Raw genomic sequence first — 23,713 nt, 5'->3', positions numbered from 1 at the left:
AAGAGAAGCCCTTGAAGCCTTAGGGAAGAAGAAAGAAAATATTTGGAGAGTACCTGTTATGAGCCAGGTACTTCCATAATAGCAGTTTCCCTGAGAGGTAGGCTCTCCCCCTACTTTGATGATGAAGAAACTGAGAATCACAGAGGTCAGTGATGGCCGTAATGCAGAGGGGCCTGTCTGACAGACTCTATAACCCCTGTTGTTTTCACTGAGTCTTCTTGCCTTTTTTATGAGTTAGTTAGCTTTCATGAATTTACTTCACGTTGTCATTCTTTCCTTTTCCTGGTTTCCCAGCATCTGTGTTTTCTCAAGGATGACCAATGCTATTAAGAGGTATCGATGAGAATAGTGTGTCTCCATCTTTTCTGGCTACAGTGCATTTTATCGAGCAACCCAGTACGTGGACCAGTACAGATACATAGTCCCATCACTCACCCTGTGCCATGGTTCTGATGTTTTCTTTTCCATTCTATTTTGTTTTACTGTTTCCTCTGGCTAAAATAGGCTGATTATGACCAACTAACTTGGTCTCACAGCCCTTTAACAGTTTGCAACCCATAATTTGAACCCATGATTTTGAAGCATGGCTCATGGCTGGAATATAGATCTGCAGAGGGCTTAACAGAAGTATCCTCAGGAGCCCATGCTCCTGTCCCAGCCGGGCTCATATCCGGCTCCAGTGTACCCACCACCCACATTCTCCCCGCTCCCCAGGAGTGTGGGGATTCCTCTTCAACAGCATTCCAGCGTTAACTTTAGACATTGGGAACATATCCCACTTACTCTTTAGTGGCTTCCTATAGATACCATTTCTTTTTAAGCCACTTTATACAAGATCATAACTCATTCTGCCTATTTTTGCCTTTGATCTTATTTTATATTTTCTTCCTGTTTGGCTTATTCCAGATTTTTCTGACATACTTTATTTGGCAACTTCATTCTTAAGCGAGTTTTAAAAACCAAAGCATTTAAGATTTGCCACTCATTCATCTTGGAATTCTAGCTTATTTTTCTTTTTTTATTTTAGTAGTACAGGTAGTTTATTAAAAATAAAATTAATGGAAAAATATCTTATTTTTAATGTACCATGCTCTAATACTACTTCTTAAAAACAAGAAATCAAAGACCAGTATGCAAATAGGGTAGGATGACAACACTTTGTTGTTGTGCCTGCCACCAAGGTAATATAATAACATGTAACATGAATGTGTAATTGACGTGTACCTCTCTTTATCTCTTCCCTAGCCCTCCAAGCCACAAAATTGTGGTGAATGGAAAAGAATGTATAAATTTCGCCTCATTTAATTTTCTTGGATTGTTGGATAACCCTAGGGTTAAGGTGAGTAGCACATAATGCTGAAGTGGACAGATAACATTACTGATTTAAGAAACTGGACATAAAAGACAAATGCAGGCTGGGCGCGGTGGATCACTTGAGGTCAGGAGTTTAAGATCAGTCTGGCCAACATGGTGAAACCCCATCTCTACCAAAAAAGACAAAAATTAGTCAGGCATGGTGGCACATGCCTGTAGTCCCAGCTACTCGGGAGGCTGAGGTGGGAGAATTTCTTGAACCCAGGAGGTGGAGGTTGCAGTGAGCCGAGATGGTGCCACTGCACTCCAGCCTGGGCAACAGAGCGAGACTCTGTCTCCAAAAAAAGAAAAAAAATCAGAATGTTGGAAAGGGCTAGGCAAGTTTTTCCCATTACTTTTTGTCTGACAAGAGTTGTGAGCTGGACCTAGACAGAGAGAGGCAAGAGTGTCTTGTGTGGCTCAGTGTTGGGCAACAACCGCAGAACTGAACAGGCCAGACCTGGAGAATAGCTGGAGAAGGGCCTAGGAAATCACTCTTTCTCCTCCTGGGATTGTGGGCTAACAGGCATTTTCCAGGAGACTTGGCCCACAAATTCAGAAAAGTTAACCAGGTTTTGAGAATCAGGCTAGTATAACTTTTCCATGTGTTAAGTCATATACTCAGTCTTTACATCTGTCTTTTTATTCTGTTAGAGTCGTCGTAGTTCTAAGAAAGGAAGAAAAGTGGAGGAGGGTGGAAGGAGCTCTGTGGGTTAAAAAATAGGAAATGTTAGTTTTGAACTCTTAAAGATAAATTATTAAAGTATAATTATTTTATTTCAATAAAGGCAGCAGCTTTAGCATCTTTAAAGAAGTATGGTGTGGGGACCTGTGGACCCAGAGGATTTTATGGCACATTTGGTAAGTTTTTGTTGTGTTCTCTTTCAGACTACTACTTTCAATAGTTAAGATTCGATTTTAGGCCAGGCATGGTGGTTCACACCTGTAGTCTCAGCACTTTGGAGAGGCTGAGGTGGGAGGATTGTTTGAGCCCAGGAATTTGAGACCAGCATGGACAATATAGGGAGACCCTGTCTCTACAAAAAATAATAAAATTAGCCGGGCATGGTGGGCTCATCCTCGTGTGCATGTGTGGGGTTTGCAGTGTGGGGAAATGAGGGCAGAGCAGCAGTACTCTTTATGCAGGGGAGATGGCCTCATACTTCTGCCCACAGTCCATTGATGAGAGCAGAACCCCTGCCATGACTAGCCATGCAGGGGGCTGAGAAACAGCTCTAGGAAGAAAGTGGAGAGCAGATTGCCTGGGGTGGAGGGAGGGGGGATAAAGTGTAGTTTTTTTCTTTCTAGAATGAAGATGAAGGATCATTGATTTCCTTGTGTATGGATAACCCAGAAACAGGCCAATTAAATATTTAATGAGTAGATGATTTCAAATATAGTGAATTCCCTGGGAGTCATCAAAAAAGACTCTGGCATTTTATGGTTGTTTTTATTAAGTGTATATTCTTTGCTCCTGAAAATGTTATTAAATAATTGTTCAAGCCAGGCATGGTGGCTCATGCCTGTAATCCCAGCACTTTGGAAGACTTAGGCGGGTGGATCACCTGAGGTCAGGAGTTCAAAACCAGCCTGGTTGGCCGGGCGCGGTGGCTCAAGCCTGTAATCCCAGCACTTTGGGAGGCCGAGACGGGCGGATCACGAGGTCAGGAGATCGAGACCATCCTGGCTAACACGGTGAAACCTCGTCTCTACTAAAAATACAAAAACTAGCCGGGCGAGGTGGCGGGCGCCTGTAGTCCCAGCTACTAGGGAGGCTGAGGCAGGAGAATGGCTTAAACCCAGGAGGCGGAGCTTGCAGTGAGCTGAGATCCGGCCACTGCACTCCAGTCCGGGCGACAGAGCGAGACTCCGCCTCAAAAAAAGAAAACCAGCCTGGCTAACATGGTGAAACCTCGTCTCTACTAAAAATACAAAAATCAGCCGGGCATGGTGGTGGGTATGTGTAATCCCAGCTACTTGGGAGGCTGAGGTGGGAGAATCACTTCAACCTGGGAGGCAGAGGTTACAGTGAGCCAAGATCACGCCAGTGCACTCCAGCCTGGGCAACAGAGCGAGACTCTGTCTCTAAATAAGTAAATAAATAAATAAAATTGTTGAGATGAATTTTTTGCTGGAAATAACATTTTGGCTTATAAAATGTCACAGTGTGGGGAAAGCAGAGCAAGGGAAATATCTTCCATCTTCTATCCTTATTTCCATTTCTGGATCTTTTTGTGGTTTTTTACTTGAACAGTTAAGTTTTTTACTTTTGTGATTTTTTTACGTAAGGGAGCACCTTACGTTATCCCTAAGCTAGTTTGGTGATTACATTATTTGTCTTGGAAACAGATGAGGCAAATTAGTGTCCAGGAATCCTGCAGCTGGAAGTGATCTTTAAAATTTTTAGTTCTAACCCTAAAATTAGAAACTGGCCAGGTTTAGTGGCTCATGCCTGTAATCCTAACACTTTGGGAGGCCGAGAAAGGAGGATTGCTTGAGCCTAGGCATTTGAGACTAGCCTGGGCAACGTAGCGAGACCCTGTGTTTACAAAAAATAAAAATAAACTGGGCACTAGTGTGCACCTGTAGTCCGAGCCACACGGGAGGCTGAGGCAGGAGGATCCCTTGATCCCAGGAGGTTGAGGCTCTAATGAGCTGTGTTCATACCACTGCAATTCAGCCTGGATGACAGAGTGAGGCCATCTCAAAAATAATAATAATAATAATAATAATAATAATAATAATATAAACCACGTATCCTGACTTCCATTCTTGATGGCAAGTTCGAAGAAATGAGCTCGTATCAGAGCTTCCCACTTTCCTCCAGTCTAATACAAACAGGAGTTGTTTGCTTGGTTTTTAATTGGTAGAGAATTATTTTCTTGGCAGGTATTAGAAAACTAGAAAAGTCACATTTTATGGGGTTGTCAGTTGTAATCTGATGAAGGCTTTCTGTGACTGCCTGCTGAGGTAAAGGAATTGTTTCTTAAATGCCTCTCTTTCTAGTGGGTTTTATTGCATGTGTAACCTTGGCCCCGCTTGAGTCTTGATCTGGACAAATGAGAGATTTATTGACAAGTCCAATTGTGAAAGTTTCAAATCTTCAAGTTTTCTGAAAGCTGTGAAATATATTGTTAAAATATCCCAGTCACCTTTCCCTTTGGATCACCTGCATAATAGCATGCTAGATATTTCCAAACATGGGATCTTTAGATTAATGGTTTTTTAATTAATTTTCTTGATTGGGTAATTCAATACATGATAGAAACTTCACAAAGTGTACAAAGATAGACATGAGTAATCTCCTAACCTCAGGTCCTATTTTCCTCACTGCCATCCTACCACCTAAAGAAGACAAGCTACTATCAGTAGTTTCTTGTTAATTCTTCCAGAGACCTTTTATCAGCATATGTGAACCACTTCCACGTATTTATTTTTTTCTCCCATTCTTAGAAAAATGCTCACATACCATACACATTGTTCTGTACCTTGCTGTTGAAGTGAGTGTGTTTTAAATTTAAACTGGGTTTTATCCTTCAGATGTCTTAACTGGGCAGTCAGAGGCAATGAACGCACAAGCGTAGATCAGATCCTTTGTAAGCCACTTTATTGGTCACTTTAGGGTAGGAATCATCCTTATCCTAAAGCTATAGGTGCAGGTTCAGACAGACTGTGGCTTCTGGATAAAGGTTGCAAGATAATTTGCAGTGGGACTGTTTTCAAACAAGACACCAAATCTACAACTTAAAGTAACGTGTAATGTTTTCTGAGTGCATTGTCCTTCAGGTAAACATGGATTTATTCATTCTTAACAGTTGCCCACGTTTACTTGTCATCTTTTTTCCTTTCTTTAAATATATATATTGCCCATATTTGTACTTTTTGAATTTTCCGACAGGATTTTTTTCTGTGTCTTTTCTTATTCTGGAAGTAATAACTTGAATTATTATAGTTTTATTAAAATGCTTTGAAGTTTTAGCATTAGTTACAATTGGAGAAGCTGCATGAAGTCACCTAAGGCTAAATTGTATGTCTAAAATACTGTATACATTTAAATTATTCTAAATACGTAGGGGATGTTTGCCTTTTGCACCGAGCAATAACGCAGACATGAAGCGCTGTTTCTCTTGTTTACAATTGCTTATGTATTCTTGAAGAGTTGAATTTGAAGTGTAGGATAGCTTTCCCTGGACTCCCACATGATTGCTTTTAATATTATCTTTCCTGCCCTCCAACGCAGCGCAACTAGTTTCAAAGCACACCCCTTGTAGCTTTCTTCCCAACTCATGAAATAGTGAATGTGAATCACTTTTAAGAGTCAATTTCCTTATTAAACATTCTCTCTTGCTTACTATTTCACGGTAACATATCTGTTAAATGATTAATTCAGAAAAAGTAATGGAGCAGTGACTGGATTAAGATTCATCTAGTTTTTTAAGGCTAAACATTCCCCTACCTCCTCAAGGCCAGGCTAGTAGAACTCAGCAAGTTATTAGAACAGTTGCCTTAGGACCATGTGAACTAGATTTCTTCCCACCGACTGATGTGTATTTTAGAACTCAGCAAGTGGTTTCATTGAGTCATGGAACCTTCCTTTCCTCTAAGGCCAGTGGGATCCCGTTGTACTTAGGATAGTGTCTGTTGGTAAATTTTTTGTTTGTTTTTTTCTTTGTTTTTAGTACATTTAGGTCTTATTCACATGTGATTTATCCCTGGTTCCCTGGGGTCTGTTTTGCATATGTAATGATTCATTGTCTTAAACTAGGTCAAAAAACAATTGGGTGGCAAGGTTTCATTATGAGAGATAATAGCATTTAATTGTGTTCTAGAGCCAGTCTAGAGTAAAAGTTGTTCATTTCAGTAGTTTATAAAAATATTTGCCTTCTTTGTTTTAGAACAGTCAACTAATCCATGACTACCTTTTTCAGTAGGAAGAACATTTGTGTTATGCGCGTGCCTAATTGAAGAGACAATCTGAAACAGGCTAAGTGTGAGCAACAAGGCTGTTTATTCACCCACGTGCGAGCCAGCTGAGTCCGAAAAGGGAGTCAGCAGAGGGTGGTGGGATTGGAGATGGTTTTATAGATTAGGGGTAGGCAGTGGAAAGTTACAGTTAGGGGCCAGTTTTTGCAGGTAGGGGAAGAATGTCACAAGGTACGTTATCACGAGGTTACAGAGCACAGTGTCACGAGGTTGACTGATCACTTAGGGTAGAGCCTGTTACAATGGTAGAATGCCACAAGGTTGGCTAATCAGCTGAGACAGGTACTAGCCGTTTTCCTTTTGTGGTTTGCCTGTTGTCCCAGACTGTCTGGCTGCAGGAGACCTTCTGGATGTGTATGTGTGGGTCACAGGGGTCACAATGGCTTGACTATGGCACAGCCTGCTCTCAGGGGACCTTACATTCCTGTCCTTTTATCTTAACAATGAAAAATTAAAATGGGAAAGAGTAGTGAAGTGTTGGGGTGGTGAAAAGTTTTGGGGTGGTATGGAGAGATGATGGGCGATGTTTCTCAGGGCTTCTTCAAGCAGGATTGGGGCAGCGTGGGAAGCTGAAGTGGGAGAGATTAAACAGAAGAAAGATCTTGGGGTAAAGGATGATATTGTGGGTTTGTTAGAAGGAGCATTTGTCGTATGAACTGATTAGTGATAGCTTGGATGCGATTTTGTGTGAACTGAGAGATGAGTTGTAAAAGACGAGGTCCAAACAGGAGGAGGAGAAGGATGAGCGCGGAGGGGCCTGTCAGTGGGAGGAGCCGTGAGCTAAGCCAGAGAATGGCGGGGTAGGTCCAGTGAAACTATTTGCTTGATTATCGAGCTTTTGGGCTCGCTGTGTCACCCCACAATATCACCCCTTACCCCAAGATCTTTCTTCTGTTTAATCTCTCCCACTTCAGCTTCCCACGCTGCCCCTAAACCTGCTCGAAGAAGCCCTGAGAAACTTCGCCCATCATCTCTCCATACCACCACACAAATTTTAAGTTTTTTGATGTTGTCATATACAAGGCCTGATTGATTTAAGTAAAAGCAGGGCTCTTCATTTAAGAATAGGTAGAATCCTCCTTTTTCAGCAATAAGCAGATCGAGGCCTCGGCGATTTTGGAGGACAACTGCGGCTAAAGAATCCACCTGGGCTTGGAGAACAGAGAGTGTTTGAATTATATGGGTAAGGCTAGCAGATAAGTCACTGGAAACACTGTGAAATGTGATGATGGAAGTTGTAAGGCCTGCTACTCCTGTTCCAATTGCAGCAGTTGAAACTCCCAGTCCTATAATCAGGGGAATTAATGGGATGACCCTTTTTTGTCGTGTTGGAGTTATGAGGGGAACGGGGAGTTGTTTGCTTCCATTTGCAAACTGGATTTTGGGAGTAAGGAAGACTAAAGTGCAGGTGCCTGTCCAGTTGGCAGGGAGGCACATGTAGATGGAAGAGCCACAGAGAAAAAAGTTCTTGAGGCAGGCAGACTGGAAGTGCAGGGTAAAAAGATGAGTGTGTTCTGGAAGCGGGGTCCTGCACCCAGACCCCTAGGGATCCAGCAAGGGCAACAGCTGTTAGAGGTTGTAGTGGGGTTTGGTAGGGTAACTGTGTAGAGGGAGAGGTTCTGTTTCCATGGTGTAAAGGAAAGTGCTTGGTATCTGCAAGTAGCCATTCACTGTTATTTATGAGATTAGGTGTAAGCAGGCAGGAAGGTCTTGGAGGGGAATCTATTGAACAAGGGGAGGGTAGCCAAGGATGAAACAAGAGGCAGGGTAAGTGCCTTCCTAGACAAAAGTTGCTACTGATGTTTTTAAGACTGTTAGTGATGAGGGAGGGATTTTCTGTAATACAAAGTTGGAATGCTCAAATATTTTGGTTAATGTGGGTGGCAGGGCCTTGGAGGTGAAGAGTAAAGGAACATAAGGAAGACAGGAGGTAACCTAAGGGAATTCTAGTAGGTAATTGTCGGGAGACACGTAAGGGAGCAGCAGTGGGGATAGTTGTTTGTGTAGAGGGGTCCAAGAACGGGGGGTATGGAATTGAGGGAGATAGATTTCGTAGGTAGGTACGGAGGAGAGCAGCAGCTTGTTGGTATGAGATACCAGGGGAGTTTTTGCTGTATTTTTCTAGGAAGTAAAGAAGTTGTTTGGGAGGGTAAAGGTAGGGGCCATTGAAAGAGGTTCGGAGGTGTAGGGAGATGGGGGAGGTTGCCCAGTCGGCTGGCAGGGCAGGGACAGCTGTGTAGTAGGAGGAAGAGAGGGAAATGCATAGCCAGCAATCTCTGGCTAAGGAAGGATTGGAGATGGTGAGGAGGGAGTGGACGAGGTTGATGGTATGCTGGAGATAATTAGGGAGGGGTAGAGGGTGGCAAGGGAACGGGAGTGAGACAAAGAGTAAGTAGAAAAGAAAAGAAGCCGGGTGCGGTGGCTCAAGCCTGTAATCCCAGCACTTTGGGAGGCCGAGACGGGCGGATCACAAGGTCAGGAGATCGAGACCCATCTGGCTAACACGGTGAAACCCCGTCTCTACTAAAAAATACAAAAAAAATTAGCCGGGCGAGGTGGCGGGCGCCTGTAGTCCCAGCTACTCGAGAGGCTGAGGCAGGAGAATGGCGTGAACCCAGGAGGCAGAGCTTGCAGTGAGCTGAGATCCGGCCACTGCACTCCAGTCTGGGCGACAGAGCGAGACTCCGTCTCAAAAGAAAAGAAAAGAAAAGAACTTCATCAGGATGGAAGAATTGGAGAGTACCTTGCCATAGAAGGTCATCTGTCCATTCCGAGAGAGTTAAGGGTGGCAGCTTGAGGGTGACACCATGAGATATCAGCTACAATGGTCTGGAGGAAAAGCGTGAACCAGTAGTATAGACAAAAGCAGGGCATTTAGAAGTAGGTGAGAATGGTGACTTGGGGGCATGAGTAGACAGAGTTTAAATAGTGGGGTGACTGTGTAAAGGCCTACTGTAAATAAAAGGTATACAGCGTTATTGTTCTTTTTCAGGAATGCGGGTAAGTTTAAGGGAAGTGGGGGAGAGTACTTGCGACTTCAGGAGGAGGCAGATCGTCTGATGGGCACAGTTTTATCCTGGAGCGATGAACTCAGTGGGGAGGGTTCTGCAAACAGACTGTGGTTGGGGTGTTATAGACGACCAGGTAAGGTCCTGTCCACCGAGGTTGTAGAGTTTGAGGGGTTAGGTTCTTAACAAGAACTGACCGTCTGGCTAGGGTGTCTTTATATGGCTGGGTATCTGGAGTAGGTAAAAGGAAATTGGCAGCTTGGTGGATTTCCTGTCTAACTTGTTGAAGGACCAGAAGATAATCACCAAGAGGGTTGGTGTCTGCAATAAGGTTGGGCCCCAGCAGAAAGGTGCAGCCATGTAAGAGTTCAAATGAACTATACCCGGTGGGTTCCCAGGGTGTGGCTCGAATTCGGAGGAGTGCAAGGGGTAGGAGAGTGGTCCAGTTTTTTTTAAGCTGGTGGGTAAGTTTAGCAAGGTGTGTTTTTAAAAGGCCGTTGGCTGTTTCTACTTTTCCAGAGGACTGAGGGTGATATGGGGTGTGAAGATTCTGTTGACTGCCGAGGGCTTGGGAAACTGCTTGAGTGATTTGGCTAATGAAGACTGGCCTGTTATCAGATTATATGAAAGTAGGGAGACCAAACCGGGGGATTATGTCTGTTAGAAGAAGGAAATAACTGCAGTGGCCTTTTCAGACCCCATAGGAAAAGCCTCAACCCATCTGGTGGAGGTATTTGAGTTTCCAGACATGGGGCATATGAGTAGAATCAATTTGCCAATCTTGAACAGGGATAAATCCTCGTGCTTGATGTGTAAGGAAAGGAGGAGGTTTGAGAAGGCCTGGTGGAGGGTAGTAGAGTGGCATATAGCACATTGAGAGGTGATTGTTTTAAGGATGGATTTCCAGGCTGGAAAAGAAATGAGAGGTTCTAAAAGGCGGGTTAAAGGTTTATATCCTACATGCAAGCGGTCATGAAAGGAGGAGAGGATAGAGTAAGCTTGAGAGGCAGGGAGAATGAGCTTTCCATGATGTAAAAACCAGTTTCCTTGAGTGGGAAGTGACTGGTAGGTTAAGGTTTCAGAAGGAGTTTCAGAAGTAGGAGTGATAGATGAGAAGGAGAAATATTGGCCACTGGCAGCAGATACTGGGGAATTTGCTGTTTCTTTGACTGTTTTATTGGCATAGGTGTTGCCTTGGACAATGGGATCAGAGGTTTTTTGGTGTCCTTTGCAGTGGATTACTCTGGCTTTGGCTGGAAGGAAGGCAGCTTTAAGGAGGGCTTTATTAAGGGGGCATTGATAATAGAGGACCCTTGTGTAGTGAGAAAACCTTTCTGCCCAGATGACAGCATGGTGGTGGAGGATGTGAAGGGCGTATTTAGAGTCGGTATGCATATTAACATGCAGTCCTTTGCCAAGAATTAGGGCATGAGTTAGTGCTATTAATTCAGCTTGTTGAGAGGTTGTAAATGGGGAGAGTGCAGCAGTTTCAGTGATAAGATGAGTGAGACACAATGGCCTATCCAGCTTTTCCTGGTGTTAATCAACTGGTTTTTGAAGAACTGCTGTCAATAAACCAAGTGTGGTCTGGGTCAGGGACAGGAAAAAGGGAAATGGGGAAAAGGAGAGGAGGCTATGTGGATTAAGGAAATACAGTCATGTGGATTAGGATTTGTAGAGGGTATTAAGTGAGAGACTGGGTTGAAGTCTGGTCCAAAGGCAATGGTCCCTGTGGGATCTTCAATAAAGAGTGAATAGAGCTGGAGGAGACAGGGGCCGAGAGTTTGTGTTTTATGTGTGAAGAGGAAACTAAGTCTCGGAGATTGTGAGCGCTACAAAGGGTGAGTGGGGCATAGCCTGTGATTTTGAGAGACTCTAAGAGTATTAGGGCTGTGGCTGCTGTGGCGCACAGGCATGACGGCCAGCCCAGGACTGTAAGATTAAGCTGTTTGGATAGAAAGGGTACTGGTCGGGGGCCTGGTTCCTTAGTAAGAATTCCTACAGCGCAGCCCTGTGTTTTTGCTGTGTGAAGGAAGGACGGTTGGGAGGAGTCGGGAAGCGCTCGAGTAGGGGCTGTCTCTCGGGCCTTTTTTAGAGAGTAAAAGGAGGGGCGAGGGAAGGATTTAGGATCTATGGGTTCAGCTAAGTTTCCTTTTGTGAGTTTGTGGAGTGGTTTGGTCAGGATGGCAAAACCTGGTATCCAAAGGCAGAAGTATCCAACAACACCTAAGAAGGAGAGGAGTAGTTGTTTGGTGGTGCTGATTGGAGTTTGGGCAATTAGCTGAATACGGTCTGCTGGAAGTGCATGCCTATGCTGGTGGAGGATTATACCAAGATAAGTAACGCTAGGGGAAGAAATTTGAGCTCTGGAGGGGGATACTCTGTACCCCTTGGAGTAGAGGTGTTGAAGAAGCAGGATAGTGTCTTGCTGGGAAGATTGATAAGACAGGCTGCAAAGAAGGTCATCCACGTATTGGATGAGATGGGAAACAAATGGATGAAAAGAAAGCAGGTCATGGGAGAGGGCCTGGCTAAAGTAGTGTGGGCTCTCTCTGAAACCTTGGGGCAGGACAGTCCAGGTGAGTTGTTGGGACTGGTGGGTGTCAGGGTCAATCCAAGTAAAGGTGAAAAGAGCTGGCAAGAGGGATGTAAAGGGATGGTAAAGAAGGCATCTTTGAAGTCAGTAACAGAATAATGAGTTGTAGAAGGGGGTATTGAGGATAGGAGTGTATAAGGGTTAGGCATGATAGGATGAATGGGGGAGGACAATCTGATTGATGAGACGAACGTCTTGGACTAGCCTGTAGGATTTATCTGGTTTTTGAACAGGTAGGATGGGAGAGTTGTAAGGGGACTTGGTGGGGACTAAGAGGCCATGCTGTAGTAGACGAGTAACGACGGGCTTTAGGTCCCTTAAAGCCTGTTGTGGGATGGGGTATTGGCGTTGAGCAGGGCCATGTTTCAATGGGATGATAAGGGGTGAATGGTCCATTGCAAGGGAAGGAGTGGAGGTATCCCATACTTTAGGGTTGAGGTGGGGAGATGAAAGGGGAGGTTGTGAGGGAGGTTTGGAATTGGATAAAAGGGTAGCTCTGAGATGTGGCTGTAGTCCAGGAATAGGCAGGGAGGCGGATAATGTAGTTAAAATATCTCGGTCTAATAAGGGGACTGGGCAGGTGGGGATAACTAGGAAGGAGCGCATAAAGGAGTGTTACCCAATTTGGTACCAGAGTTGGGGAGTTTTAAGGGGTTTAGAAGCTTGGCCGTCAATACCCACAACAGTTATGGATGGGGGCAAGGGAAGCAAGCCCTTGAAAAGAAGGTAATGTGGAGTGCGTAGCCCCCGTATCAGTTAAGAAGGAGATGGACTTACCCTCCACTGTAAGAGTTACCCGAAGCTCAGCGTCTATGATGGTCCAGGGGGCCTCTGAGACATTTGGGCAACATCAGTCTGCAGCTGCCAAGCCAAGGAGATCTGGGAAGGAGTCGGTTGGGGAGTTTCGGGTTTGAGCGCCAGGATCTCTGGGAGTGGTGATGAGAGTCGGGCAGTCCGACTTCCAGTGAGGGCCCACACGGGGCATGGCTTAGGAATCCCGGGCTGTGGGCATTCCTTGGCCTAGTGGACAGGTTTTTGACATTTGAAGCAAGGTCCCGGGGGGGCAGTTAAACGCTGCAGTTTGGACACCTTGAAGTTTTTGCTGGTAGGCGGTGCAGCTGGGGTTTGTCTTAAGGCGGAGGCAAGCATTTGTCATTCTGAAATGCATGCTGCTACCTGGCAGCCTCTTCTCTATTATTGAACACCTTGAAGGCAGGGTTGATTAATTCCTGTTGTGGGGTTTGAGGGCCAGACTCTAATTTTTGAAGTTTCTTTCTAATGTTAGGAGCTAACTGGGTAATACAATGCATGTTAAAAATAAGGCAGCCTTCTGGCCCTTCAAGGTCTAGTGCTGTATGTCGCCTGAGGCTGGCAGCTAGATGGGCTATAAACTGAGCTGGATTTTCACCTTTGTTCTGAGTGGTCTCCTTTATTTGTCATAATTGACGGCTTTATATGCAGCCTTCTGGAGCCCTTGAACTAGGCAAGGGATCATGTAGTCCCACCTGGCTATGCCTTGGGCCCCTGCCTGGTAGGACCAGTGGGGGTCTTCACGGGGTACTGCCCTAGCACCTTCTTGGAGGCCATGCTCAAAGCTCCGGCGGTCATCAGCATAACATTGAGCTAGGGTCCAAAGTGAGGATCACATTTAAGTCATTCCAAGTGAGATTATAGGACTGTGTTAAGTATTGGAATTCTTATATATATTTGGTGGGGTCAGACGGAAAAGAGCCTAAATGCTGACTGATTTGGGAAAGGTCAGACAGAGAGAAAGGGACATGAACCTGGACTGTTCCTTCGGCTCCTGCCACCTCTCAAAGGGAAATTGCTGGGCAGGGGCAAGGGGGTCGGCCTCAGGGCCAAATTGTAAGCCAGAGCAGGTGTGAGGAGGAGTGGTAATGGGAGGCGCATAAGCGGGTGGGTTGTGGGTAGAACTGGGTTCTGAGGGGGAATTAGGGCCGGGTTCGGATAGGTGTCAGGGGAGAAAGATTGGAGGGGTTAACAGACAGAGGAGTCAGCATCCTGAGTGGAAGAAGGAGGGGTAGATGGAAAGGAGATAAGGAAAATTTGGGATGGACCACATTGGGAGCAGAGGCTAGGGAGAGATCGTAGTGTAAAAACTGCCGGGATGTAGGGTACCTCAGACTGTTTGCCCATTTTGCGACAGAAGTTGTCTAAGTCCTGCAAAATAGAGAAGTTGAAAGTGCCATTTTCTGTCCACTGAGAGCTGTTGTCTAATTTATATTGGGGCCAGGCCATGTTACAGAAAAAATAATTAGACGTTTAGGCTTTAGATCAGGTGAAAGCTGAAGAGGTTTGAGGTTTTTGAGGACACAAGCCAGAGGGGAAGGAGGGATACAGGGCGGGAGGTTGCCAATGATGGAACCGGGAAAGTTTGAGGGATAGAAAGAGACAAGGAAAAGAGCAACCACTAGGATCCTCAGTGGGCATCCCCAGCGGAGGTCCCGGGTTGTATGGCTGGCAAATGGCCAAGGCTGGTATCCCCGGCATTGACCAAACACGGAGGGGAGACTGTCTTCGCAACAAGAGTCCGTGACCAATGTTGGATTTAGGAAACAAGAGGAAGGTTCCTTGTCTCAATTTTGAAGAGAGAAAAAGAGGGAGAGAGGTGAGGAGAGACCGAGGCAGCTTCCCCGATCCGTAGACAGAGGTGGGAGTGTTCTCGGGACTTGTCTGAGGTCCTGAGGTTGAGGGAGGTCTCTTCTATGGAAGAGCGCGGGGAGGATGGGGAGAGGTCTTCTGGAGGAGTTCCCCTATCCCGGGCTTTCGGCACCAAATGTTGTACACGCATGTAATTGAGGAGACAACCTGAGCAGGCTAAGCGTGAGCAACAAGGCTGTTTATTCACCCGCGTGCGAGCAAGCTGAGTCCTAAAGGGGAGTCAGCAGAGGGTGGTGGGATTGGAGATGGTTTTATAGATTAGGGGTAGACAGTGGAAAGTTACAGTTAGGGGCCAGTTTTTGCAGGTAGGGGAAGAATGTCGCGAGGTACATTATCACGAGGTTACAGAGCACAGTGTCACAAGGTTGATTGATCACTTAGGGTAGAGCCTGTTACAATGGTAGAATGCCACAAGGTTGGCTAATCAGCTGAGACAGGTACTAGCCATTTTTCTTCTTTCGTGGTTTGCCTGTTGTCCCAGACTTTCTGGCTGCAGGAGACCTTCTGGATGTGTATGTGTGGGTCACAGGGGTCACAATGACTTGACCATGGCACAGCTTGCTCTCAGGGGACCTTACAATTTGGTCATAAAATTCCTAGATCTGCCACTTCTTCTTTCCAGTCATGGGAATCATGGTTTTCTCAGGTGTAAGCGGGAACAATCATTGCTTGCATGGCTTTAGAACACTTGGCTAAGGATCACATAAGGTACTGCATGTGAAAACATGAAAGACATTCGGCCCTGTATGTTCTAGTGACTACCTAAGGGCTATCATTTATACTTTTTTTTTTTTTTTTTTTGACGCAGAATCTCGCTCTGTCGCCCAGACTGGAGTGCAGTGGCCGGATCTCAGCTCACTGCAAGCTCCGCCTCCCGGGTTTACACCATTCTCCTGCCTCAGCCTCCCGAGTAGCTGGGACTACAGGCGCCCGCCACCACGCCCGGCTAGTTTTTTGTATTTTTTAGTAGAGACGGAGTTTCACCGTGTTAGCCAGGATGGTCTCAATCTCCTGACCTCGTGATCCGCCTGTCTCGGCCTCCCTAAGTGCTGGGATTACAGGCTTGAGCCACCGCGCCCGGCCATTTATATTCTTAAGAAGAAAAAAATTGTGCGTGTCTCTAGGGATTTGTGTGTGTGTGTGTGTGTGTGTGTTGTTGTTGTTGTTGTTGTTGTTGTTGTTGTTGTTGTTAGACAGAGTTTCATTCTTGTTGCCCAGGCTGGAGTGCAGTGGCGCGATCTTGGCTCACCGCAACCTCTGTCTCCCAGGTTCAGGCGATTCTCCTGCCTCAGCCTCCCGGGGAGCTGGGATTACAGGCGGGCACCACCATGCCCAACTAATTTTTTTTTTTTTTTTTTAAAGTAGAAATGGGGTTTCTCCATGTTGGTCAGGCTGGTCTCAAACTCCTGACCTCAGGTGATCCACCTGCCTCGGCCTCCCAAAGTGCTGGGATTACAGGTGTGAGCCACCGCACCTGGCCTCTAGGGATTTTTTTAAAGGACAGTATATATGCAAAAATATGAAGGCCTTAAGAGAAAATGTAGTTTGTTTCTAAACTGTCCCAAAGTCACCTATTTTATGGTGTTTTCTCTGGAAAACAACCAGGAAGGTCATAATCTCTCCTCCTTGTAAGTGAGAAGCTGAACCAAGTGGCTCTTATTAGAAGATAGTCTCAACAATTCAGAATTCAGATAGCTTAATTAGAAGATTGCCTAAAATGTGACCAGGTTTTTACTTTTAAAATAAACCTTTTCTTTTATTCTACAATATTAATGTAATTAAACAAACTCTTAAATAGCGTGTTGCTTGTTCCATGCCAGGCAGTGTTCTGAGTGTTTTATCAGCATTAACTCATGTAGTCCTCCTGCTAACCCTTGAGGAAGATAGGACTATCCCCACTATTCGACAGAGGAAGGCACCGAGGCTGCCCAGGGCTGACCCCCCACCGGACCTAACTACAGTCTGAGCTCTGTGATGACGGAGGTAATGAGGCCTCCCGTCCCTGAGGTTCTGGTGAAGGAGCCAGACACCAGAGAAGCAAGTGCTGAGGGCTGTGAGGTTGCGGAGGCATTCTAGGACACCTGCCTCCATGGTCACTTCTCTGCCATGTTTAGTGCTAACAGTGAATTGTAGAATACAGTACTTTTGTTTTATTCCATGCAAGTCTACAGCTCCAGTTAGTGAAATGGATCGTACATACAGAAGATAAGGACATCAGAAATTGAAGAAAAATGAGTGACCTTCCGCTCCCTTGGGTTGAGAGTTGCTTCGTTGCACAAAGGAGCATCAAGAGAAGCAAGTTCTGCAGTTACCCATATTTACCTGTCACAAAACCTGCTTTGCAAGGCTGTCATCAGCTAAAACCCAGTGTCTTTTGATAGAAGGAAAAGACTAGTCTTTTTGAACTTTTGGGACTATGCTTGAACCAATAAGTCATTGATTTATTGTTGAGAGATTCTTCTTCCCACTTTATGGCAACTGTATATAAACAGTTACGAGTATACCTAATGAATGATAGGAAGATTTGTAACATGCTGATTTTCATCAACTGGGTTAACTCACTCTAAAGTCCTGAAACAGGGTCATACTCAGTTTTACAGTCTCATCATTCATCACTGAAAAGAGTCATTTAGAGCTAAGAAGTCTACAGAATGATTTAAAATCCCTTTCGTGGTTAGCAAAAATAGTTTGTATACATAGCATGTTTTTTTTTTTTTTGAAATGGAGATACCAAATGAAAGCAAACCATTGTGGCCCGGGTTGTCCTTCTGGCTGAACTGTGAAGGTTTGTGGCAGAAATTTTCAATTAGAAGCACCATTATAATTTGAAGGAGGCCTCCTACCTGGGAACATGGGAGGTGGCAAAGCGGTTGCACTCAGAGAACAGTAATGAGGATGAGAAGGAAGACACACCCAAGAGTAACCCATGCTCAGCTACTTGGCTGTGTTCCTCTTTCTTGCTAGATTTTGCCTGAAACCTTTTCTGATAGCATCTCTCCTAGAGGGTGGCTGTCAGACAACCTTGGATTTCGTGTGATCGTAATGTCAGAGATCTTATACTCGAAGATCACCTGGGATATGTTCTTCTAAACTCTGTGTGTTGTAAAGTCCCACATTTATTTAATATTGGTATAATGAAAAGTGTCCATTTTATAAAATAACGATAACCAATTGGTAATGGAAATCAAATGATATTGACTGTGTTAACATACAAATAGGAAGAAGCATGCCACATATTTTATCACTATTTGATAGGAATGAAATTAATAGTTCATTTTAACAGTTCTGTAACATTCTTTAGGAAGTCTGTAAATACGCTGCCTCCTGCCAGGCCGTCAGCCCTCTCTGCTGCCCCTAGCTCAGGAATGCCCAGACCACCTGCCATTGCCCGTGCTTGGGTTCTCATCAGTAGACACACCACGGCTCCCTCATCCTGGGTCTCAAAATCCAACTCTGTGGGCTCCTTTCTCGCATAGCGCTGTAAGACTGGAGGGGCCTGGCTTCTTTGAGCCCTCCCCACACAGGGCCTGTCATGAAACTCTGTTACCTAGTCCTCCAGGCTTGGGTCCTGCCATAGTTAAAAGAGCTAAAGGAATTTTTTTAAAAATCCCTTTCCCTCCTTGATAATGCCTCATTTTAAGACTGCTTTAAACTTTTAAGATTCTAAACTGGCCAGTGGCCTGTTTATTCTAAGCATCACTGGTCCTCCGTCCGAGGGCATGAAGCCTCATGGTTCAGTCTGAGAACTAAAAGGCTGTGAGGAGGACCAGGCGCCGTGGCCCATGCCTGTAATCCCAGCACTTTGGGAGGCGGAGGCGGGCAGATCATGAGGTCAGGCGATCAAGACCAACCTGGCTAACACAGTGAAACCCTGTCTCTACTAAAAATAGAAAAAATTAGCCTGGTGTGGTGGTGGGCGCCTATAGTGCCAGCTACTTGGGAGGCTGAGGCAGGAGAATGGCGTGAACCCGGGAGGCGGAGCTTGCAGTGAGCCGAGAGCGTGCCATTGCATTCCAGCCTGGGTGACAGAGCGAGACTCTGTCTCAAAAAAAAAAAAAAAAAAAAAAAAAAAAAAAAAAAAGGCCGTAAGGAGCTATGATTTCAGAGGAAAATAATAATCAGTCTAATAATTATAATTTATCCTCATTATTATGTCAACATCCTCCTTATGGTACATCTATAAAAGGACTATATTTCCTTTTGTACTAGAAATTTGAATTATTATTCATTACACTTGTAAGAAATTCAGACAGAATCCCAGCCCCAAAAAGTGATGGGAGGTGCCACTACTAAATGCTGACACAGATTGTTAGAGGAGTGGTCACTGGAGTTCTGGTAAGTGTCACCTTCTTGATGCAAAGTATACAGAGTTCTTTTTGCTAAAATGCAAATAGACATTAATAAGTTAACATCAGACCTTGGTGAGACCTCAGTGGTTTTGGTCAAGGGCAGTTAATGCAGGGAAACTTGGTAGGCCTTGAAGTCTTACAGTAGACTGACATCAAAGCATAACCCGAAGTTGGAACTGCCCCAGTAACACATTTTGCAGATAGATGAGTAGCTGATTTAGTTCATGTATTTTAGAAGTTGTATGGGCCTGGAATTATTTTAATAGATCTTATATAATCTATCATTTAACAACAATTCCATTTTGGCCATAAGGTGAAAGTACTGATAATTATACTGCTTGTGTTCTTTTATTTATTCTTTTTTTTTTTTTTTTTTTTTTTGAGACGGAGTCTTGCTCTGCCGCCCAGGCTGGAGTGCAGTGGCCGGATCTCAGCTCACTGCAAGCTCCGCCTCCCGGGTTCACGCCATTCTCCTGTCTCAGCCTCCCGAGTAGCTGGGACTACAGGCGCCCACCTCGTCGCCCGGCTAGTTTTTTGTATTTTTTAGTAGAGACGGGGTTTCACCGTATTAGCCAGGATGGTCTCGATCTCCTGACCTCATGATCCGCCCGTCTCGGCCTCCCAAAGTGCTGGCATTACAGGCTTGAGCCACCGCGCCCGGCCTTATTTATTCTTTAGTAGAGAAAAAGAATTATAAGACAGTTTAACCATTTAACTTTTTTAACTGAAATAGATGTTCATTTGGATTTGGAAGACCGCCTGGCAAAATTTATGAAGACAGAAGAAGCCATCATATACTCGTATGGATTTGCCACCATAGCCAGTGCTATTCCTGCTTACTCTAAAAGAGGGGACATTGTTTTTGTGTAAGTAACCTTTACCTAGTTTTCTAGTAGCAATTCCTTTGAGATCATACTGATCGTCTTAGAGAAATACTTCATTAGAAGTTATCTGCATAAAATAATATTGCTTTTTGTTGTTTTTCAAGAAAGTCACCTCACCAAAAGTTTCAAAATTTGTGAAACCTTCACTTAAAAGATGCTTAACGGTGTCTATAGTCATTTATCTGCCATGATAATTATTTATTGATATCCGGATGAGGACAGCTATCTGCCTTCTTTGTGCAGCCCTGTGGCTGTGTGTTATCCTAATCCGTGGTCACCACCTCACGTTGTCACTCAGACTGCCCGGCAAAGTCTCTCCATGTCTCATCACCCGTTCACCGCGTCTCCTGGCCTCAGCCGATCTTGCTTCCTACCATATTGAGGATAGAGGAGCCATGACTTGGACACTTTCTTGACTACCCGCAAGTGGATCTTCACACTCGCTGCTTGTCCTGAATGCATGCTATGGAGATTTATTGTGAACGGCAGAGGGCAGCCAAGCAAGGGCTGGCAGCCTCCAGGCAGCTGATTAAACCAGTCAGAAGCATCTGTCGCCCCAAGCCAAGCCCGTGTCGTCCTTTGAGTGGACTAAAATTTGGGTCTCAAATTTACTTTTATTTTCTCTTTTCCTTTTTTCTTTTTTTTTTTTTTTTGAGACAGAGTCTCACTTTGTCACGGGGACTGGAGTGCAGAGGCGCAATCTCAGCTCACTGCAACCTCCGCCTCCTAACTTCAAGCAGTTCTCCTGCCTCAGTCTCCCAACTAGCTGGGATTACAGGTGCCCGCCACCACTCCCAGCTAATTTTATGTTTTTTCCGTAGAAACAGGGTTTCACCGTGTTGGCCAGGCTGGTCTCGAACTCCTGACCTCAAGTGATCCACCCACCTCGGCCTCCCAAAGTACTAGGATTACAGGCGTGAGCCACTATTCCTGGCCTTTTCTTTCTTTCTTTCTTTCTTTCTTTCTTTCTTTCTTTCTTTCTTTCTTTCTTTCTTTCTTTCTTTCTTTCTTTCTTTCTTTCTTTCTTTCTTTCTTTCTTTCTTTCTTTCTTTCTTTCTTTCTTTCTCTCTTTCTTTCTCTCTCTCTCTCTCTCTCTCTCTCTCTCTCTCTCTCTCTCTCTCTCTCTCTCTCTCTCTCTCTCTCTCTCTCTCTCTCTCTCTCTCTCTCTCTCTTTCTTTCTTTCTTTCTTTCTTTCTTTCTTTCTTTCTTTCTTTCTTTCCTTTCTTTTCTTTCTTTCTTTCTTTTTTTATTTTGAGACGGTCTTTCACTCTTGCCACCCAGGCTGAAGTGCAATGAAGTGATCTCGGCTCACTACAAGCTCCTCTTACTGGGTTCAAGCAATTCTCCTACCTCAGCCTCCCAAGTAGCTGGGATTACGGGCGCCCGCCACCATGCTTTGCTAATTTTTTTTATTTTTATTAGAGATGGGGTTTCACCATGTTGGCCAGGCTGGTTTTGAACTCCTGACCTCAGGTGATTTGCCTGCCTCAGCCTCCCGAAGTGCTGGGATTACAGGCTTGAGCCACTGCGCCTGGCTTCCTCTTTTCCTTTTTAACACCATAGCCAGAGTAATCTTTTTAAAATGTAAATCCTATTGTGTCACTTTTTATTTAATACAATTTAAAGCTTCTGTTGTTGCTAAAATGAAGACCCAAGTCCTTTGTATGATCTTGTGAGCTCTGCACCGCTTTTTCAGGCTTATTTTGTACCACTTTCCTGAGGTGTTTAAGCTGTAGCCTTGCCAGCCCTGTACGCTAGTGTCCTCTCACCTCAGGACCCACACACATGCTTGTTCTGACTAGAACACTGTTCCTCCTCTCCTTTCCTACTTAACCTTCTCATCCTGCAATACTTCTGCAGGGAAGCCGTCCCACACCTCTCAGAGCAGGTCAAGACCCCTGCTGCATGTGGACACAATCTTACAGCCAGAGAGAATTTATTGTTCTTGTTTATCCATGCTCACACAAGCACTCAAACTGCCTCTCAAGGTCACCCTGCTTCTCAACCCTCCCTCCCACACACAGACACACACACTCTCTCACACACACTCTGCTCTGCTCATTTGCTTCATACTTAACTGTACTTTTATTTTGTAGAACTTGTAATAGTTTATAATTTTATATCTGTGTGGTTATTTGCTTCTGTTTCTTGCTGGGAGCCCATTACTTAGAATAGTATTTATCATTTAGTAATGGTCAATAAACACTAGTTCAGTAAATGAATGAAAGGAAGCTGGAGCTCAGAATAGGGGCCAGATAACTGTATGGTAGAGCCTGGCCTCCCTCAAGCCCTGCACTGGCCTCTTACTTACCACTCACCATTGGAACTCTTGCTTGTGCAGCAACAGAACTTTCTATCACAATTACTACAGAGCTGACTCTACGTGGGGCTTCTGCAGTACATGTGACCCATTCCTCACTATTGCCCTGCAACAGTCTAGGAGCACTACAGCAAATGTCCTGGGTCTAAGTAGTATACTAATGTGAGCATAAAAATGAATATTTTTATTAATTTTTGGCACATAGTTTAAGAAATAATGTGGAAGACTCATCACTAACTGGAGCGCCATTGACTTAAACAGTGTTTCTGGGTTTTTAGTAAAAGCACAGACAGCTGCAGTGTCATTCAGTGTCACTTTATACACAAGCACCCCACTATAAATTATTTTTAAGTTCAGAAAAAGTTGATGGTTGCTGGTGAACTCATATGCTTCCTTTGATAAATACATTCTGGGTTTTTTTTTTTTTTACTGCTAGGAAACATAGGCTAAATTCACTTCCATGTGTTATGCTCAGTGTCTTAAAACTGATTCCAGTGAGTTGCTAACCTGTTTATTCTGCTACATAATTTTAAATATTCTATCTGAAATGTATTTGAATGTATGAGTGCTAGAGGTAAACATGGTGTTTGGTAAATTTGTTTTGATAAATTTTGTCAGGCATAGACACTGTCTAATGCTTCATTTCCTTCCTTTCAGTAAACAGTGTTAATGCTTTGCCGATAGTGGGTCTCAGCACAGTGGTCATTCATGGACTTAAGTCTGTCCTATCACTCCTCTAAGTCTGTGTTCATGCTGCTTCACAGATCTTTTTAAAATTAAACTTTTTACATTCAGATAATTGTAGATTCAAAAGCACTTGTAAGAAATAATACAGAAATCCTAAGTGTCTTCCAGTGGGGACCTCTTGCAGAATGAACAGTTTCACAGCCAAGATATTGGCTTTGTCATTGTCAGGATGCAGAACATTTCTGTCACTACAAGGATCCTTCATGTTGCCACACCCACATTCCTCCCACCTGCCCACTCCTTAACCCCTGGCAACCACTAATCTGTTCTGTTTGTTAATTTTGTCTTTTTAAGAATGTTATACAAATGGAATCATTCAGTAGGCAACGCTTTGGGGTTGGCTTTTTTCATTTGGCGTAATTCTCTGATGGTTCATCCAAGTTGTTTCTTGTATCCAGAGTTGGTTCCTTTTGATTGATGAGTATTATTCCATGGCATGAAGGCACCACCATTATTGAAGTTACCTATTAAAGACATCTGAGTTGTTGCCAGCTTTGTGCTATTATAAAAAAAAAAAAAGCTGCTCTAAACATTCATGTACATTCATGCTGTGTGAGCGTAAGTTTTTATTTCTGTGGAATACATGCCAAGAAATGCAGTTGCTATGTTTATAGTATTGCACAGTTTTTAAAGGAACTGCCACTGTTTTCCAAAATGTCTATACCATTTTATGTTCCCATCAGCAATATATGAATGACCAAGGTTCTCCACATCTTCAGAGGCATTTGGTGTTGTCACTACTTTTTTAGTCAGTCTGATAGGTGTGTGGAGAAATTTATATTTTTCTGATG

General features: G+C 44.3%; 1 protein-coding gene across 2 annotated transcripts in view; it reads left to right on the top strand.

Moving 5' to 3' along the window:
* The window catches only part of SPTLC1 (serine palmitoyltransferase long chain base subunit 1), an 80,450-nt gene that overhangs the window by 25,105 nt on the left and 31,632 nt on the right, over window positions 1-23,713 (top strand). Inside the window, exons 4-6 of one of the 2 annotated variants that reach the window (XM_010373597.2) lie at window positions 1,246-1,339; window positions 2,142-2,214; window positions 19,705-19,837. In XM_010373597.2, coding sequence (XP_010371899.1) covers window positions 1,246-1,339; window positions 2,142-2,214; window positions 19,705-19,837 — 300 coding nt within the window. Of the gene's footprint in view, window positions 1-1,245; window positions 1,340-2,141; window positions 2,215-18,806; window positions 18,958-19,704; window positions 19,838-23,713 lie in introns of those variants that run through there. The other variant, XM_030919455.1, reaches the window with a different exon arrangement.

The sequence above is a fragment of the Rhinopithecus roxellana genome, chromosome 16 (assembly GCF_007565055.1).
Source record: "Rhinopithecus roxellana isolate Shanxi Qingling chromosome 16, ASM756505v1, whole genome shotgun sequence".
NCBI classification, from domain to species: domain Eukaryota; kingdom Metazoa; phylum Chordata; class Mammalia; order Primates; family Cercopithecidae; genus Rhinopithecus; species Rhinopithecus roxellana.
The sequence above is the reverse complement of the archived record's forward strand: the minus strand, read 5'-3'. Positions and strand labels throughout refer to the sequence as shown.